At 37.7% G+C, this 20,982-nt stretch overlaps 1 protein-coding gene across 1 annotated transcript; it reads left to right on the forward strand.

Annotated features, from left to right (window-relative positions):
- Window positions 1-3,153: 3,153 nt before the first annotated feature.
- On the forward strand, window positions 3,154-20,325 carry LURAP1L (leucine rich adaptor protein 1 like). Its single transcript, XM_072404279.1, has 2 exons — window positions 3,154-3,634; window positions 19,406-20,325. The coding sequence occupies exons 1-2, from the start codon at window positions 3,428-3,430 to the stop codon at window positions 19,781-19,783; spliced, it is 585 nt and encodes a 194-aa protein (XP_072260380.1). The 5' UTR covers window positions 3,154-3,427; the 3' UTR covers window positions 19,784-20,325.
- The last annotated feature ends 657 nt before the right edge of the window (window positions 20,326-20,982 follow it).

Here is a 20,982-nt window from a genome sequence, read left to right on the forward strand (position 1 = left end):
TATAGAGACAACTATAAGGCTGGCATTGTTTGACAGTCTGCATTCTAATTCCAGGGCACAAAGGTACCTGTGAGGAAGGACTGTCTTAGAATTAGCGTGCAGCTTGTAAATCAGACCATAAAATTTCCCAGCAGGTGGGTATTTAGCTTAATGACTGTTTCCCTTTTTAAAATGAATGAAAGTGGAAACAGGACAACAGCTGTATGATCTTTAGTGCCGGAATCACTCTGTACTCATGAAGGTAACAGCTGCTGCTTTGTGCTTTGACAGGTTCACTTTACAGGGGTGGCAGCTGCTAGAAACAAACAGTGCTATAGAGTGGTCATCATAACTAATAAGTAGTTGAACCCATACAAAATATCTGTAAAACAAAGGACCACCAATAGTTGAAAGTTGTTTATTTTAGCAGGGTCTGTACCTCTAGAACTGACAAGAAAAGCATGCAAAAAAAATTCAATCCCACCATGGGTCCGACTTGAACTTCAGCTATTTCTCAATTACTATTTTGTGCAAATGCAATTTGCAAAGTCCATCATTTTTAAATGAATATATACTAGGCTAAGCTAGCTAGCTTTCTGAATTTGGCTTTCAGACTTTGCTTTGACTTCACTTAATGCATGCTGTTTCCAAATCAACCAGTCTGAAAGTACTGAGCATAATGCATCAGCTAGACAAAAAGAAATCAGAAACAGCAGCTTTCATCTTTTTCTAAGCACACGTTTCCTTTAAGAAAAAATAGAATTTCTTCAGAAGGCATTTCATTAAAAGACAGAAATAGAAAATGATCTATGGTTTAATATGCACTGCACTTGGGATGTGTTTGAAAAGCATTTACAAGCAAGAATTGGAACAATAAAATGATTTTGAAATAGCAAATTGCATATTTTAATGTACAGATATTCCCCACCTAATGACCTAGTTTTGTTCCTGGAAGTAGGGTGTAAAACCCCAAAATTAAACATTTTCAAGGTAGGTCCTTTATTGCAGAAGAGACAGGTGATCTCCCTTTTGCAATAAAATAACCTTAGCTGCCTGATCTCAATTTTTAATAGCACTCACCTGTCTCTGTTCCATCACAAGGGCCCCTCATCTTACTCCTTCTTCTCTTTCTTGCTTCCATCTCTACCCATCTAGATTGGCCTGACCAGGATGACATAACTCCTACGCGGGTTGTCGCCTGTCCCTTTCTGCAATAAAGCTCTGCCTAATCCTAAACTTTGGAAAGCAGAACTTTAGTTCCTCTTTAGGAGAACTGGTGGTTAAGTAGAGGAGCACAGTAAGGTACCAATCCTTAGAGCTGTAAATGTGCAGCATGGCAGGATTATTGACAGCCTGCAAGACCAGAACCAAAGATGGAGCATGAGAAATGGTCCCCCTAGTTATAAGGATTGATGAAGAGACGCCATGCTGCCATATATTGTCCTTTTACAGTGTACTCATCAGAGAACTGGTCATAGGTCCGAGTGTTTGTTAAACACTGTTTATTAAAGTTTGCATGTAAAACTTTGTACTGTGCACATCATGCAGAGCCTTTTTGGTAAGGGTGTTCATTAGTATAAAAGTCACCTGTAATGGTGCTGTGCTATACAAGTAAGCCTCCTGGTGTGATACTTACTGCTGGGCACTGAGGGGTATGCTGTACGTGAAGGACGTCCCTGCAGGGGCCAGCACACTAAGTTTGTAGTCCCAAATATAAAAGAGTGACAACCCTGTTCCTGAAGAAAGACCCTGCAAGGCAGCCATAGCCAGAAGCGACTAGGCAAAGAAACGCAGCTGCAGATTTAGGCTGGAAATGAAGGCTGCAAATGGGCATTGGGCAACAATCCAAGAACAATGCTGGAAAATACGTGATCATACTACTTTAAAATAGTCCAAATATTTCAGAAAGTGTGGAGTTATGATCCCTTGCATTGGCTCACACAAAGGGCTCTATTTTTAAAACAAGGAATCTGACATTCCCTGAAACATTCATTGGAGGGAATCTTTTACTGCAAATGACCTGGAAGATTCCCACGGTGAATGTTTAAGGGAATGTCTGATTCCCTGTTTTATAAATAGAGCCCTTGGTGTAATTTCTGATAGTGTACAGAATACCTAAAATTATTTTTTGTGCTATTTATGTGCAACACCAATCCAATAGATAGACATGCTGAAGAAGTGCTGGGACCTAAAACTGTCACTGTACACATGTGTTTCAATTCATATACATGTATGGTTTGGTGCTGCAAACCTGGACTTTATTTATTTGTATAATGGATCTGAGGGTAAGATCATACTTGCATTGCGTTGCCTGTTTCTTTGGAGTGCTGGTAACCTCTATATTTTCTTCTGTCTATGAAATATAACAAATCCAGATAATAGAACTATAATTCACGAATTGATGCAGTCTTGACATAGTAAAGAGGAATTAAACTCAAAAGTGTAAATGTAAAAAAAAAAAGTTACACCTTCTTTTAATCCCGCAGAGTAGATTGATCCATCTAGAGGTGTCTAGCTTTGCGTCCTGCGACATTCTGGCATCCGCCCTGAAGCCGGCACTCTGGGCGCCGCAATATTCTCCTCTTCTTGGTTCTTCATCCTACGTCACCCGACCCAGGCACGAGATTGGGTGACGTTGGATGAAAAAAAAAATGCCGATCTCACTGCGCATGCGTGAGATCAGCAAATTTTTCTATTTGTGCAAACAGTCTCCTTCTGCACATGCCTGAGATGCTCAAGTATGCGCAGAATGAGCACCCAAGAGCCTCCTGTACATAGGCTTTGTGCTCCCATTTATTCTTGATCGCCTTTTAAAAAAAAGAGTGTTGCACCTAAAAAAAAAGACAACAGAATTTTGTTGTGTACCCTTTTATGTAAAGTGACAATTCTGAGATTAGGTAGACTTTAAAATGAAGAATGCTTAATAAAACCCTATGGTGATGACATCATGCACCCTAGGAGAAGGGGCAGGGTAAGGTTACACATAAATCTCCCTTCTGCCCCATGCTAGTATTGTCTCTGCTGACCAGGGTTACTGTAACCTAAAAGATCCGCAGCTGGCACGGTGTGGAGGCTTGGAGTAGTGGTAACAGAGCTTGGAGTGCACTTCTATTAGAAGCGTTACGGTGGAAGGGCCGCGTCAGAAGAGGTTTAAAGTTGCAGCAGCTCTGGGCACACAATGACTTGGATGGAAGGAGCAGTGACAGCAGTGTGTGCCTGGCCATGTCTCTGCTCCTTGCAATGTCATGAGGACTGCAGCTGCTGGAGGGAACACACATGGGTGTAGGGAGGAATCAGAAGTGAAACATAATTGCATAGAAACAGTGCACACCCTAATGAAGAAGTTGGGACTTGTCAGAGGAAGTGATTACTTCTTTGTATGTTGTGCTCGGTGCTCGGAATTTGTTTGGCTTTCCATAGCATAGCATAGAGGAGTTCTCTGACAAGGATGGCTGAGCAGCCCACCCCGGACCTGAGAGACATTGAGATCAAACTGGGGCGCAAGGTGCCGGAGAGCCTGGCCAAGTCCCTGAGAGAGGAGCACTGCGACCAGGATGGCTGCACCGAGGGCTCCGACCCGCACACCGTCACCTTCCCTCAGTGCAGCACGCTGGAGAGGCTGGGAAGTAAGATACAACTTCTCAAACAGGACATGGTAAGTGGCCGTGCTCAGTGACAGGTGCTCTTAGCTGCCTCATAGCTCGCACTGCTCCAGCTGTACCAACCAAGTGTGCTGCCGTGTGCCAGGGGGACCAGGAATCATGTCTGAGCACACACCCAGCTGGCAGCACCGGTACAGTGTCACACCGGGGCTTACACTGACTACAATATATAACTGACACTATATATATAACTGACACTATATATACTGACACCAATATATGACACTGACACTATATATATACTGACTCCATTATATGACACTATATACACTGACACCATTATATGACACTAACATTATATACACTGACACCAATATATGACACTGACACAATATATATACTGACTCCATTATATGACACTATATACACTGACACCATTATATGACACTAACATTATATACACTGACACCAATATATGACACTGACACAATATATATACTGACTCCATTATATGACACTGACATGATATAAACTGAAACCATTATATGACACTGACATATATACTGACACTATATACACTGACTCCATTATATGACACTGACACTATATATACTGACACTATATACGCTGACTCCATTATATGACACTGACATTATATAAACTGAAACCATTATATGACACTGACATTTTATACACTGACACCATTACATGGCGCTGACATTATATATACTGACTCCATTACATGACACTGACACTATATACACTGACACCGTTACATGACACTGATACTATATACTTTGACACTATATATACTGACTCCATTATATGCCACTGACACAATATGTACACTGGCCCCATTATATACCACATCCGCCTGCACACCTGTGTCATGGCTTTATACACTCACACAACATATACACCCTGCTATATACTTTACACTGACCCCTCTATATTCACTTCACATTCACCTGTACACCTCTGTCTGACATTATACACTCACACATACACACAGTGCAAGATACAGGACTAAATACACTGACCCCTCTATATTACATGTGCCTGTACACTTCTGTATGACTTTATATACTGACACAATATACACCGTACAATATACAGCACTATATACTGTACCCCTATTTAATGTACAGCGCTGCGTAATATGTTGGCGCTATATAAATCCTGTTTTTTAATAATAATAATAATAATAATAATAATAATACATTGGCCCCTCTACCACATACCCCTCTGTGACACACACAATGCATACACAGTGATATATATCCAGCTTTTTATTAACTGCCCCCCCCCCCCTTATATTCATCATACATCCACCTGTACACCTCTGCAAGGGTTTCAACCTCCATTATATGTCATCTCTTAGTCTGTATACACTGACACTGTATTTACTAGTACTATATACACTAGACCTATGTACAGTAACACAATATACAATAACACCATATACACTTTGGCATTGTTTAGACTGCCTGTAAGATTGCGGTGTGGTTTCCTCATGTCTGGTCACTGCCTCAGGGGAGATACTACAAGTAGGTGTTACCCTGACAGCCCCATAGAGAATGAATGGGGGCAGCAGTGAATGGTATAGTACTGCTCATTGCCACCAGTTGTCACATCTGCACATGCTGGTTCTTTAGGAGTGAAAAAACTGCTGGCACAGACCTTACCTTGTAACCTTGCCTTACACTTATACAACACCATATACACCAACACTGTATAAAGCCTATGTACAGTAGCATTATATATATATACAGTCTGTATAAAACTTATATACACATCACTATATATCCTAACACTAAAAACATCAAGCCTATGTACACTGACACTATATACACAGCACTACATTCATTTTCTCTGCATACATTAACACACCATATATATAGTAGATTTATGTACGGTATCGCTAGAAACAGCACCATATACACTAACATTATATATACTAATCCTACATACAGTGACACTATGTACTCTAACACTATGTACACTAAGTCTATGTATACACACGATATATACACTAGGTCTGTATACACTAACACAATGTATAGTAGGTCTATGTACACTATGTATAGGAGAACAATTCAAAAGATTAATATTATTTATTGGCAAAGTGATCACTATAATCTCTCATAGTTATCACAGGGTCAGGAGCCAATAAACAAGGCTTGTCATTCCTTCCCCTGAGATATTAGCTGTACTCTGATAACCTAATCCTGGCCAGTAAACACTGAAATGAATGGAGGTTTAGGAATATAGTGGGAATGTTATGTTGGGAATAAATTGGGTTAATAGCCCCTTTCACTCTCGGTTTGTCCATCAGTTGGTCCTGGGGAGTTTCATTCATAGGGATGACATGACAGTTTGCCGTAAACTTTGGGTGTTCATCTTTCACCATGTTTACAAACTACCATAAATGTTTGCAAGCAGCAAAAGTTAAGGCTGTTTAGTTGGCCCTATGCTTTGTGAATGGTGGTTTGTTGGGGGGAGTGTCATTCCAATTCAGAGGCAGACATAAAAAGCTGCAAAGTGTGCCACTGCACAACAGTCCTGTACCGTCCTCACTCACAAGAGGCCCCCATGGTCAAGTTCAGCAGGGGGGCTCCAAATCAGTTCTACACAGGGCCCCACCATTGGCCACCGCTGCCATTGTCCCAATTTTATTTTTAAGTTTGAATAGAAAAAGAAAGAGTTATAACCTGCAAGCCTCTGATCACTACTTTTATAACACCATATTTAGAATAATGGGAACAGGTAGACATCTAAAATGACCATCAGAAGATTCAGTACATTACCTGGAGTAACTGTTCCCTTCAATTTCCAAAGTGGCCAACAGCTGCAAAAGCGGCTAAAAGAGTGTTTACAAAAAACATCATTGGCCCCTATTGTATACAGTGGTAATCCTGCCACCAACACATCTCCTGTCCCAGGGTAACAACACTCACCTAACTTAGTCTATGGAGGAGCAGCACTGTCACCCTAGGACAGGAAAGTTTTATTTATTCAAGTACACTTATTGAACATTTATAACAAAACATTTCAAATGGTGCAAAAAGGGGGAGTTCATTACATACACTCTCACTGGGTAGAGTTACCCCTAAATATTTCTGTGTTCATAAGAGGATTTGTGTACCACTGTGTATTTTGTATAGTAAGATCCCTTCTCCAGTGACTACCATACACAACCACTGTGTATTTTGTATCCTCGGATCCCCCCTCTAGTGACTATGGCATGCAACTGTGTATTTTGTATGTGTAGTTCCCCATTTTAGTGACTACATATGACTGTATATTTTGTATAGTAGGATCCCCTTTCTAGTGACTACCATGGCATGCCACTATGTATTTTGTATAGTCACATCCCCTCTCTAGTGACTACCATGGCATGCCACTGTGTATTTTGTATAGTCATATCCCTCCTCTAGTGACTATCATACCATACCACTGTGTATTTTGTATAGTCAGATCCCTCCTCTAGTGACTATCATACCATACCACTGTGTATATTGTATAGTTGAATCCCCTTTCTAGTAACTACCATACCACTGTGTATTTTGTATTTTCAGTTCCCCTCTCTAGTGACTACCATGGCATACCACTGTGTATTTTGTATAGTCAGATCCCCTCTCTAGTTACTACCATGGCATACTACTGTGTATTTTGTGTAGTCATATCCCCTACCTACTAAGTATTATTTTATCAGACATATGAAGTCATTACCTTGAATGAATACTAGAATAAATCTATCCGCACCAGGACATTATGATATATTAGCTTGTATATGTAATTGGTAATGATGGCAGCCCCATGTACATAAATAAAAGCTATATATTTGCGATGGGGTTTGTAATATACATTAGAAGTACTGAGCTTTTCCTACCCACCATGCTACCCAGCATTTCTATATATGTATCTCTCTTGCCAGCATGCAGAAGGCAGCACACCTTGTTGGCTCCCCCCCCCTCGGGGAGCTGCTGTTTAGGGATTACACGTGGCGGGCACAAAGTCGAATTCAGCAATGCACACTTGTTGCATATAAACATGATATGATTTGTTAATAAATACATTATTGCATTCATTGGTGTTTTTCGTATTGAGTTAGCTCAATATATGCCTACAAATATATTTTAAACCTAAATAATTCCTTAGTAAACCTAGATATTTGCATTTGTTTATGCAATGGTTGTATACCTTGGATTGGGGATAATGTGAGAACATTAATCACTTGCATGTTCACATGCATTAGCATATTCGTGTAACAGGAAAATGTATAACGTACGTTCTTGTTACATGGATAGGGTGACATGTACATAACATACCTAAAGGAATGACTTGTATAAAATGGGTACAATTAGTTCCAGCTGCACATAAGTAAACTATTCAGCACCAGAAAATGAATGGACACAGAATACAACACTGGAATGTACAAATGTGTGTTTGGTTTAAGTAAATAGCATCGGGCTTGTTTGTTGTACAATCACATTCTTTACTTTTAGTTGAGGAAGGCAGATGGGAAAAAACTGTTTGTAGGTTCACTTCTGTGCAGGGTGATATCAAATTTGCAGAAATCAGTCCCTTGCAATTGCTATGAATTACAGCCAGGCAATTGTTATTACCTTCTTTTATTTATAAAGCACCATTTCTATAAATTCTACCTGTCTGGTTGTCATACCGATTCTTTTGCCTAATTAATTTTCTTTGACCTGCAAGAGATGGCGATAAAAACATTTTATTTGCATGGTGACACTGATATACTGAATGCAGATACAGCCAAATAGGTAGCATTTCCAGAAGGAAAGATAGGTCAGTAATGTCAGCTGATCTGTTTTTTTCATGACAGGTATTCTTTAACCCCTATTTGATAGACACAGTAGCTTGATAATTCAAAAATGTCAGCAATGAAAGAAATGAGTTGGCAGCCTTACCTGGTCTTGGGTGTGTCTGCAGAGCTGAGAACAGCTGAGGATATGAAGACAAAAGAAGGCAATGTATTTCCGACTTAGGTTCAGCACAGCAGCCCAGAGTTGGAGAAGATTGGGCTATATAGCAGATGCAATACATTTTAACTTCTACTGAAAATGTTCCTGATGGCCTCCCCGGAGTATTCTAATTGCTTAGTTGAATCAGTTGAACTAGTATGAAGATTTGATAGTCTGACTTTCCTGATCTGCATGATAGTTCCATGATAGTAACTTTAAGTAAGTATTAAAGCCATTGGATCAGTATGACAGTCAGCCAGTTAGTCATTTTCTTTAAATGAGGCCATAATCCATTGTAGGGGTTTTCCATAAAGCTACCAAGGACAGACAGATGTCTCCTCATAGTGATATAGGTAATGGGCTTTCTGAATAAAGAGCTGCCTTTAATTTTTGTTAGTGTGCAATGGGCAGCGTATTCATTTGACATTTTTGGGTTTGCAGTGCTTTGGCAAGGTATTAGGTATACCAAAGCAAAGCAACTTATATATACTTGCAGTGGAGACTATACCAGGATTAAAAGGTATAAAATACCTGGGAAACAAGAGCACTATAACTGAAAAGTGACGGAACAAAGGCCTTCATGGAAGGATCAGCAGGTATTATTGTAATGAAAACTGCAGGTTTCAGAAGTATTAATAAAACATTTAAAAAGACTAATATTACAATTGATAAGGCTTACTGTATAAAGAGGTTTTAATGATTAGGTTTACATACTATTTTGGTGTTAGCAATTTGTCATTTATAAGTGTGTGAGCTAGCTGTAAAATGTAAAGACAGATTAGTCATGAATTTATAAAGTAAAGCTTGCATTATGTTCTCATCCACAAGGAAGATGATTATTTACCAGGAAAGTTATCTGGACTGGTGTAATGTTTTCTCATTATGGAAAGTATCGTGTTACCCTATCATTTTCCATTACTGTATTGTCATTGTGTACGTCCACCATTGCCCTACCACCTGCTGTTAGTAGAAATAAAAATAATGGAAAAGTCTGTTCAATTATCCGTGCCGCCCTAATGAAGTGTGCCATTATTACTACCATTGTATATACTGCACTGGGAAATCTTTTCTTTTTCCATATGCACCTGGGATTTATTCATTTTATAGATAATGGTAATGTGGGCTCAAATTAGTGATATAAATAATTGGCTGTATAGCACACAGATTAAAAGTAAAATTTCTGCACTACTGATTAGAATCATTTATTCATAGGAATACTTTATGCTGCACACTGATTTGTAATACTACTAATACAAAGTAATTCTCTTAGTTTTCATCCTTCTGACTCCACATTACCACATGCTGCAAGCAAATATTGACTTCATACAATCTTAATGTAAAAAGCATCATATCATACATAAGTTCATACAATTACCAAAAACTAATTAGGATTTTAATGGGCCTATGTATAGAAAATAACAATCTAATAACTAGATCTTTAAAATTGCTATATTTGTAAAAGTGTAAACAGGTTTTGTTATCTGGTGATCAGGAATTCAGTAGGTAAGTAATAGTAAATTGGGGAGCAAAAACTCAGTTCACTTGAACCTGACCACTTATACTGTGGTTATGAACTTTACTTTTAAAAAGTGGCAAACAAGGTGTTTGAAGTCATAAAGAAAACAGTATTCCCACTTATGTCATAGTCTTTATATTCACCAGTAACACACCTGTTTACGGGTAATAATGCTCACTGTGGTGGGACAGAACAAGTACACCTCTCACTTTCTTTAACGTGGCGGTTTCTTGCAGTCTACAGGGATAGCTGGGAACAATGTAACTCATAAGATGCAGCATACACAGTGAGCACAGGAAATAATCAGCTCATAAGATTTCTGACAAATCAGCAGGTAATTTTGCATGATCTGGGCAGCTACAACAAAATGCTCCTAATTGTATATTTACTGAATAAAGCAGGGGTCTGCAAACTTTTTGGCTACTAGGCCATTTAAGGAGATCAAGAAGGCACACTAGGCCGGTCTCTCTCTCGAGTCCTGTGCTGATTGCTCCGCCCCCACCAGGAACGCCCCTGAAGGGAAATCCCTCTCCGCCGCAATGCATACAGAGGAGAGGGAGTGTCCCCTTACCCCAGTGGCAGAAGTGTTAAGGCCGGCTGCGGTAAATAGGTAGGGGAGGCATAACAAGGAGGCTCAAGAGCCGCATGCGGCCCTGGAGCCGCGGGTTGCCGACCCCTGTCGCCTGGGATTAGGCCGGATCGGACTACTGGCTAGGCCGTATCTGGCCTAAAGGCTGGAGTTTGCCTACCCCTGGACTAAAGGGTAGCAAACAGAAGAGGTCCATTGCTAGGGTATTCATATGTATGTACCTGTTCATTCTGCCAGGATTCTTTTGAGTTGATAACCCAGCTGTAAAATGGTTGTAAAATTTTGATACAATATATTATGTGGCTAGATTGTAACAAATATGAATACTTTCCAGGGAACTGATTAACAACCTGGCAATTGTATTAATAGATGTTAGGATTAGGAGAAACTTGACCTGTTCCAGGAGTTGTAGCATTTTCCAGAGGTAGGCAACCCAAAAGAGCATAGATCAGGGTTTCTCAACCAGGATTCTGTGGAACTTTAGGGTTCCTCCAGAGGTTGCTATGTGTTCTTTGAGCAATGGGAAATTTGTGACTCTCAGGTAAGTTTAACTGACACAAATGATCAATGTGGCTTTCTGAAAGGCTGACATTCTTCCCACTGACCATGTGTGAGGCATTCTTCATACTGACCATCACACTAATGTACTATGAGCTGTGGATATAATCATTTTAGAAGGAAGTTATTTAGGATCCTCCCATGTTAAAAAGGTTTAGAAACACTAATAGGCATTGCCATCTACCAGGACTGGAAATATTAGCACCAAGTGCAGGTTGTTTTAGCGGGCATCTATATTCAGGGCATAACTTGTAAACTCTGGTTCATAGGCATGTGCCATGTTTTCTTTTGTGGAAGAATGCTCTGTTTTTGGTTGGAGTGGATTACATAAAACACAATGGAATATTAGTTCAGAGGAATGATACTAAATAAGTCTCATCTGCTCATCTTAGGCAATGCAAACAGCAACAGTATAGTAATTCAAAGCTAACAAATTGGTTCAAGTGCATGTCCTAACCTACCCTTTCTAGCTTCCCTATAACAAACTGCTGAGCCCATTTACACTTTTATAGAGCTGTCTCCACTGCTTGGAGAAGCTTAGAATGACCCTGCACAAATGTGTTGTAAAGCAGCCATTTGGTAAAGAATATGACTGTCCTGGGGCATGTAAGCTGCTGGCTCTAAAGGATAGTTTAATTCAGGACGAGTCAGTGGACTTTACCCGAAAATATATTTACCCTTCAGGTTTACTGAGAGGATTTTTGATTGGTGGCTTTAGATTACTACTCTTTGTTCACCTTTATGTGGTTAGTCTCCAATAAAAGCTGAAAGATATACAACAAGATTTTGCCTGTAAATGATTCAGAACATCCATTTCTTAGTAAGAATGGAAAGAGAGAAAGAAAGGTATGAGTGCCATATGAGTGCTAAACAGGGCACATAGAAGCTGCATAGGCTGCCATTGCAATTTATTTGTGCCTTGTAAAATTTATACTGCATTGTGTAAACCATGCATCATTATTTAATTTCTCTTCTATTTCTGAGCCTTTTTACAAATATATATTCTAGTTTAGACCAATGATGCAATCACTGGACCTTTATGCTAATGCTCCAATTCATGGTGGGAGGGCTGACTATTTGGAAGTTATAAAAATATTGAAAGGTTTATACAGATAGGGCCTCAAACTAAAAATATAAAGGACATTACATTTGATATTGTAAATTTCTGGTCAACATAAAGGGGAAATAAACTCATTGTAGGTGAGGTTTTACCATAGCTGGCAATGCTGCAGTGGTGATAGGACCAGGATCTTGTAACCACTGCATGCCCTAAAGCCGTTATCTTTGCTGCCAACTCTTGCACTAATGATGTAAATCCTACATGACCGTTCTGCCAAAAACATCTACTTCCTGGGAACATTTTGAATTTTGACCTTCTATGTTATATTCCCAGGCCTAGAACATTTTGTTTTACTAATATGGTTTTAGGCTCCATCAAGTTTCTGTAACACTAGGGGTTAAATGCTCATCCAGGAACTTGTTTAACTTACACAAACATTTGACAGTTTGATTACTTTTCAGTTAACTAACACATCAAGGTTATTGCAGCTAATGCCACATTCCAGCCTCCTATGCAAAGATTCAGTTAACTGATTTGTGCAACATAGAAGAAGTACATTGTATGTCTCCTTTTCCTCAACACCACAAAGGATAGCTAGTGATAGTATCATTGACCTTTCTTTAGTGAAACTGATGACTGAATTCTGGTGGCACAAAACATAATGTGAGTGGTCAATCCATATATCCAGTTCTTGGAAATGTGTTCATATACAAAAAATATCCTGAGTATATGGGCGATTGGTACTGATGTAATATGGGAACATTCTTTTTATTCTTGTTTCACAGACAACTGTGTGTATAATACAAGGACACTCCAAAACATTATATAATATTTACAATAATAAAGGGTTATAAATCCTGTTAGGTGTTTTTTGTCTGGATCAGCCAGGTTCACTGATAAAAGTGTATCCTCTTCAGCCTTGGAGAGCTTTAATAAATCAGTCCTATTGACACAGCAGTTTTTATTTTTCCCCGTAATATAACTATATGACCTTTTGATATTGCCAGTAAGTCTGTATTTTTTTTTACTTCCTTTTTTAGGTCAAGCTGTTCAACAAAAATATTTACATCGCTGCCCTCAAACATGCAAGTTCCTCTTGCCATACAATAGGGTTTGTTCAATCAGTTTGTAAATGAATGAAAATTGAAACATTCCAGTATGGACTGACTCAAAAATCATTTGAATGCTTATTTACTCCCTCGAGTAGATTTAAGTGCATGTGTATGCCTAGGCTTTAACTGCAATTTACAGGACACTTCGGACATGTTTCCACTATTGCCTCCCTAGCAATTGTGCTGACATTGCCTTGTTCAGCGGCTTTAATGCAAGTGGATTGAGTTAGCAATGTACAAACTCTGCCCAACATTCTTTACTATTGAATCTGTTAAACAGATTTGTCAAATTTCTCTGTTTGTTGGTTTTTTTTTGCCAGTGACCAATATTTTCAGCATTTACAGCTAATAAGACCTGACAGTAACAGTCACATGTCTATAATATAAGTGTTATAATAGCAATAGCATGCTGAAGTGATCCTTGAATCTCTTGTAAATAATCTGTATTCTTATAAAGTCTTTTAAATTGTGTTGGCATTGTATATACCCTATAAAATTTAAAAAAACACAATCATTTAAAAATAATTATGGACACTACCAAGAGATGCAAAACTTTAAATACACAAGTTATATAAAACCAGATGAAAGTAGGTTGTTTACACAATATTGAGTGACTAACCATAAAACCCTACAAGCATGGATTACTTTTTATCTTCCTGTTAGAAGTCATCCTATATAACTCTCTTATTCATATAATGAATTTATACGCTCAGACAATAGCTTGTGTTTTATTGAGTGACTCACTTATTCCAGGTAAGATTGTCTTTTTCAGCATCTTCTCTTTCAGATCATTAATCTTGAATGACTGCTACTTTGTTCTTGTACTAGTCTTACTATTTTACTAGTATACAAAACATGAATAATAAAAGGCAGGTTTTTTTTTAGAGTTTTGTCATACTGCCAATACATTGTACTGACTAGCATAATACCTGGGTAATGATGTACACACATTTCATACCAACAAATGTCATTTCTAAGGCACAAAAATACTATTCAGATGTTGGTGCTTCTGTCTGTTTTCAGATGCACCAATCTTTAGGATTGGTAGAATTGTAGAATTACAATTTACTCTGCTTTGTGTGCTTCTTAGTATAAATTATGTATTGGTTGCCTAACATTATATTGTATGGCAAGTCACTATCTTAAGCTGATACATTCACCGGTCTGTGCACCAATAAAGTAAAAAAAATTTCATTAGAATTTCTTCAATATCCTTTGTCTTTAAACTTTATATTAATATATTTGTACAATTAGGGCTTCACGTCTGCATACCTACTTCTGAAACTGTTAAACCTCCTAACAAGTCTCTTCGAATAGTGAGATTATTCTGCTTTGCATACATTAGTACATGGTCAGCCCACAAGCAGTACTTTTGGAGGTAATATTTGGTCTTCCAGATTTTGTCACAATTATCCTTAAACTCACATTATGATAATATTTGGGGATTAGGATTTTTAATAGTCTCCACCTTCTTTGAGATCAGTTATATTTATTTTTATATCCATGGCTGCTGGGTGTTAGCACAACCAGCACTTTCCGTGGCCCCTTCCATCAGTCTTTTCCTCACTACAGGCCAAAATAGTGATCCAGGGGCTGCTAGGAGGAACTACCATCTGTATACCAAGCAGTGTAAGCCCCGGATCTCCTAATTCCTGTACTGTATTTATTAGGACATGCACTGTTTACCAGATCTACATCTTTCTACACAGCTGTCAATGCTTGACAAAACAAGCTACGTTTCAGATTTTAGTAAGCAGCTAAAGAATGTGTCTGTGAATATTTTAACAAGTACTGTAATAGTCATATCTAAACTTGGCCCTTTAGGAATAGGAGTTCACACAAAAAAATAGAAACCAGCCACCTCTTTAGAAACGTGACTGGAATCAAAGTATTTATAGCTAAACAAAAATAAAGTTTTGATTCCTCAGGACAAAAAAAACACTGTCTGTGACGAATTACTTGAAGAACAAGTCTAATAACAAGATTAGAACCAGACGTTTACTCTAAGCGGTAAAAGAAATGGTGACTTTGCTGCCAATGCCTTTAGATGTTTAGGTGTCAACCACATGAACACAAGAAATAACAATCATGAAACTAGGATAAGGACAGGGAGTGTTTCCCCTTAGGTTTCATTTCCTGGTATACATTATGGTACTGTCTAGTCTTATCATAATGGTGTTTTAGGGTTAACCTCCAGGCAAATAGCTAATAATACAAATAAAATACCTATATAAGAACTTGAGAGATGTTTTACTTGACAACAGTTCGGACATTTACTTGCCACACAATACCCTGATTTATTTTCGTGGCAGTTAAATAACATTTTTTACTTTCCCAGATTTTAGCCTGACCAAGTCAGAGACATCAGTTTGATTAATCTGTACTCTCCCACCCTGCTATCCTTTAAGAATGACTCTTTCTATCAATTGAACACTGCACACATTTGATTGGCTCCTTGTACTGCTTCTTTCTCCCCCAGTCTGGGCTGTACAGTTATTGTATAGCAGAGACTGATACCAAGCCAATATACTTATTTATACTGCTAGCATTTAAAATGCATTTATTATAGTGTTTCCAAATACAGAGCTGAATTATCTGTTTTCTTTATATGTCTGGAACTGAGCTTCTAAGAAAATACTAGCAATAGCTTGTTTTATGACCAAAGTCATGCTTGTCTTACTTGTGCCAATAGCAGTTAAAATAATTGATGACATTTCCACGTGCTACCATAATAGGATGAGTGAAGTAAAACAATGCTTATCTGGAGATTTAATAGGTATAATCTTCAGTATAACAATCCAATTTCTCTTGATAAATCATTGAAGCTTATAAGGTAAACCGCAGCCATCATTGAAAATGATGCACTAAAGAGACTGTCACCAGATTATTTACTTCAACAATTGTTCCATAAAATTTGATGTTACTTAACTATAAAAGCCTCCCTTGTGTAGACATCAAAAACCCTTACAACTGCTGCTGGTGCTGCACATCTTGGCTGTGATGTAAGAACATGCGACTTACCATTGGATATTTGCGCTGTACAGGGGGTATACATATGACTGATATAGTAGTTGTCATGAGCAGATCATTTATTGCACAGCTTCAGGTTGCACTAGGAGGTTGAATATCAGGGCAGGTTCTATACAGCAGGTAAAGAAAGTTTTTTTTATTTATCAGGTCTATGTATCTAGTATGAGTGAGCATGCAACAGATCTCTGCAAGGTATGCACGCTTCCAATATGTTTTGTTTCTTTGTACCAGATTTATTAAAACTCTCTAAGACTGGAGAAGAAGGGCTATCATGGGTGATCCAGCAAATCTGGAATGGACTTCTTAAAATCGTTAGCTATCTTTTGGCAAATGTTTTCAATCCTGGACCAGATCCATTCTAAGTTTGCTGAATCACCCAGCTTCACCTATGATAATTTATCTTCTTCACATACACAAAAAGCCTAAGACTATGTACACACGTTTACCATTAACAATCCTTTCCAATGACAAAAGACTGAACGATGCATGAGCAAGCACTGTACATCGAGCATTGTTTTGCTCTATGGAGAGGGGAGGTGGAGAACGACAGAGCGGCTTCCATCTCCCCTTCAATTTTATTATGATCTTTCGTCTTCCGCCGGGCGCTATACACATGCAGGATTCTCATTCGGTATCAGCCCTGAGGCGATTATGGGATGAAAGTCTGACGTGTATATGTAGCCTAAGCTACACAATAGGCAAGGTAATAGTATAAAGTTTCCATATCAGAAGAACAGTAATAAATAAAATATGACCTTACTCATGGGAGGGAATGAATCCACTGGTAGGATTATTAAAACTGGCTCCCTTTTAAATGATTTTGAATATAAAACCTTTCTTTTTCATGTTCCTTCATCTTTTGACATCTAACAATCATCTCACCTTACTCATTTCTAATGTTTGAAGATAATGTATGATGATTATTTAATGACAGGCAATTTGGGAGCCAAACCTAAGTCACCAGTGTCTATTTTTTCACATTTACTTGTCATATTATTATGACAAATCTTGTTCAGTGCAAGTAAAAGGTTACAGAAAACCTTAAATTCACATCATGCATCATAATTTTGATCAAAATTATTTATAATATACTCAGACTTATTCACATTCCTTGCAGATACCAAGAAAATTTGAGCCTCAGAATGTAGCCAAAGTCTTCTTGGAAATGTCCTCTAATACGCAGAAATGCCCATTCTTCATCCATTTCTGTGTCAAATCTTTCCATTCTTCATCCATGAGCCATCCAGCGCAGCTGTGAATTTGTGATTGTTACCATAACTGAACATACAAAATAAGAATGTGTTCTCTTTAAAGTCAGCCATGTACTTTATATAACATACCAATGAATATATAGCAAGACAGAGAATTACTTTGGGAAATAACTGTATTTACATTGAAGTGATAAAATGAGTGTACTGTAATTACCATATTCTTAATCTCAACATCTTTAAACAGTGAGAGATCTGTAGGGTTTTGTTCAGCAATTAAAGCATGTTAGAACAAGCACTATGATTCCCAGTGGTTGCTGCAACTTTAATAATGTTTGCCAACACTTGAGCCATTCTGTGTTTAGCCTTAATGACTACATGCAGATTTTCATTACCTTGAAGATACCATAATTGAAAAATAGTTTTCTTCAGGATTAGTTTCATAATCACTGATTACCTGATCTCCAGCTGCATTTACGGTTTAAGGTAACAGTGAGGCACATCAAAAAAGAAATGTTCTCTCTGATTTAATTAAGACCAACATTCACAGATGTACTATAGACCACACAGCATGGACAATCTAAATATGTTTTACAGTATATTCACCAGTTCAGCATCATGAAATATGTTTTCCAGCTGCCCTAACGAAAAACTTAATTACTTCCCACTAACATAAAAAAAAAATAATTTCTACAATGCATATAACTAACTTTTGGCTATATTATTGTGAAAATCTAGGACTATATTTTTTTTTAAATCTAAGACTAAACCTTTTTTGTGCAGAATGTAACTGCATATCTTCTAGCTAACATTTTCCTAAAGCTTTCATCTAACCTCTAAATTACTGTTGAAAAGTCAGTGAAAAAGAAAAGCTGTTGTGTGTTTTTGTGTATTTGTTCTTCATGGTATGAGTAACGAGCTGTGGCAAGGAGTGTGGCCTTTTCCTACATAGAGTACTTTGTTCTACAATAAGCCCCTACGTCTCATCACAGAAATATGGTGTACAACTATAGTTCTAACAGTCCTTCCCACTTATTAAAATATTACTTTACTAATTAAGAACCAGCTTCTTATAGCATTGGTTTAAGTGAAGACAATATGGTGTATTTGCAGGAAAAGGATTAGTGTATAGTTGAGAACAGCCATGTTACTCCAGGTTTTATAGGTCATCTTTATATGATGGATTAGCTAAAAGATTGTTGTTCAAAATAAAGAAACATATAATTAGTTTTCAGCTTTAGTAGATATTTTGATAAATATATTTATGAAAAAAATGTAATGGTAGAATACAACCCACACAGACTAAATGACCAATGGACACACTATCCATACATTTTATCCCATCTGTGATCCCAGTCATTATCCACAAACTGAAGGTAAATGTTCTTCTTGCAGGAGTTTAGGTTTGTAGTTGTGTGGTCCGAGACAAGCATTTATGGTCATCTTGAAAATGAGTATTGTGTAATCAAGTGATCCACTGATCACGGAATGACCAACACAAATGACTGCTGTTGTTTCCTAATAGGAAGGATGCAGTGGGACAACCACTGTATCTCCTCCCCACCCACCGATAAAACATTCATTCTACTGTTACTGGAAACAATCACTAGTGATCTTTTCCAAAGGCAAATATTGATGGAATGTATTTTTTTTTCTATTTAAATATATTGTTAATGGAAAATGAAATGCTGCAGGAAAATAATTTCAAACAAATGTCATTTGACTTGAATACTAATTGGGTTTTCTTTTTGTCATATCAGATCTTTCTCCGAGCTACTGATGTTAAACTGATGAGACAACTACTCATTATCAATGAAAGCATAGAATCTATCAAATGGATGATGGAGGAGAAGGATATCATCACCAGCCAGGGAAGCAGCTTAAGCGGAAGTCTTTGCAGTCTGTTAGAAAGCCGGGACACTTCATTACATGGAAGTTATACCAGTTTGCATGGTTACAGTGATGGAATGGATGAGATCTCAGTGGGAAGCTACTTGGACACTCTAGCAGATATTGTCCCAGGACATTGTACGCCTGATTTTGATCAGTATAGTGATACACAGGAGAGCCATGAAGACTACCAGCCACTACGTAATGATTCCAGTGAACAACTTGATGAATATTATTGTATCAGATAGATGCAACAACCCACATTAAATGAATAAGGCATTTTTAAAGGGTAATTCCACCTAAAGCAGTCTAAACTGTTGCAGTATTCCATCAACCTGTGTCTCCCAGTCTTAACTCAGATTTAAATATATATATATTTGAAGCACCTAGTCCCACCAGGAGGCATACAAATAGTTCAGTGTATTTCACACACCACACTTACCTGACTTTTGTTCCACCCACTGCCACTCTGTGAGGTTCACCTTTAGTTCTTTTACTAGCTACTAACAAAAGAAGATGTACATAATTGTAGAAAAGATGTGCCTTGTTCCTGTTGTTTCCATGTTTGAGGTTGTTTAATATTTATTATGCAAGTTTTATTTGTACCTATTTTATAATATAATTGACTAGACATTTAAATGAAAATAATATGTTACTTGTTTGTTTTTAGGTACTGGGATAGGGATTGGTTATGTATGACTGGTAAACTGCCACTCGTTCTGTGGCTTGCCTGTAATTCAGATTTCTACAAAATAAAAATGGACATGCACACTACGTGTGCACAGTATGACCTTTGGCATGGTGCTAATTCAAATCTGCATAAAAATAGTGGTGCTAATTTCTTACAGTGATATTAGATTTTTTTTTCACATGTGTTTTAACATATTTAGGTCTAGCAAAACAAAGTGAAGGGGTATGTACTGACTATTGAAGTTTGCAAGAGGTTTTGCTGCTTAAAGCTGCTTGCAAAACATTATTAACATTGGACTGAATGGGCCTGTTCCTGATCCTTTTTGTGGCGGGTGGTTGGTGGCAGCAGCGGTGTGTATTTTTGGATGCTACATTTAACGTCCAGTTTGCTTCCCCTACCATCTTTAAAAACTTGAAATGATCTTTAAGTAGCTTTTATAAGTATCTTTAATTACAAAAAAAGCAGAATTGAAATAAAGAACCTGGACCACATAACTAGACTTTTGCAGCTACTTTGCAATGACTGGTAATAATTATTAAACAGCATTAAACACCACAGTAAAATATTGGTAGTCTGAACATGCCTCACTTTGAGTTTGATAAATCCTAATACAACTTTTAATTTGGTTTATTTTCTTACGCAGTGGACCTGATGTATTAAAGTTCTTAAATACTAAAGAAGATAGTGAACCAATGATCCAGCAAACCTGAAATGATTTTCTTAAAAATAATTTTCTATTAGTTATCAAATGTTTTT

The sequence above is a fragment of the Pyxicephalus adspersus genome, chromosome 3 (genome assembly GCF_032062135.1).
Source record: "Pyxicephalus adspersus chromosome 3, UCB_Pads_2.0, whole genome shotgun sequence".
NCBI classification, from domain to species: Eukaryota; Metazoa; Chordata; class Amphibia; order Anura; family Pyxicephalidae; genus Pyxicephalus; species Pyxicephalus adspersus.

What these genes read in the sequence shown, in the direction of transcription:
- LURAP1L (XM_072404279.1), top strand. Translation starts at nt 3,428, where the DNA reads ATGGCTGAGCAGCCCACCCCGGACCTGAGAGACATTGAGATCAAACTG. An exon ending in AACTTCTCAAACAGGACATG is followed by an intron (nt 3,635 to 19,405) that starts GTAAGTGGCCGT and finishes TTGTCATATCAG; the next exon opens with ATCTTTCTCCGAGCTACTGA.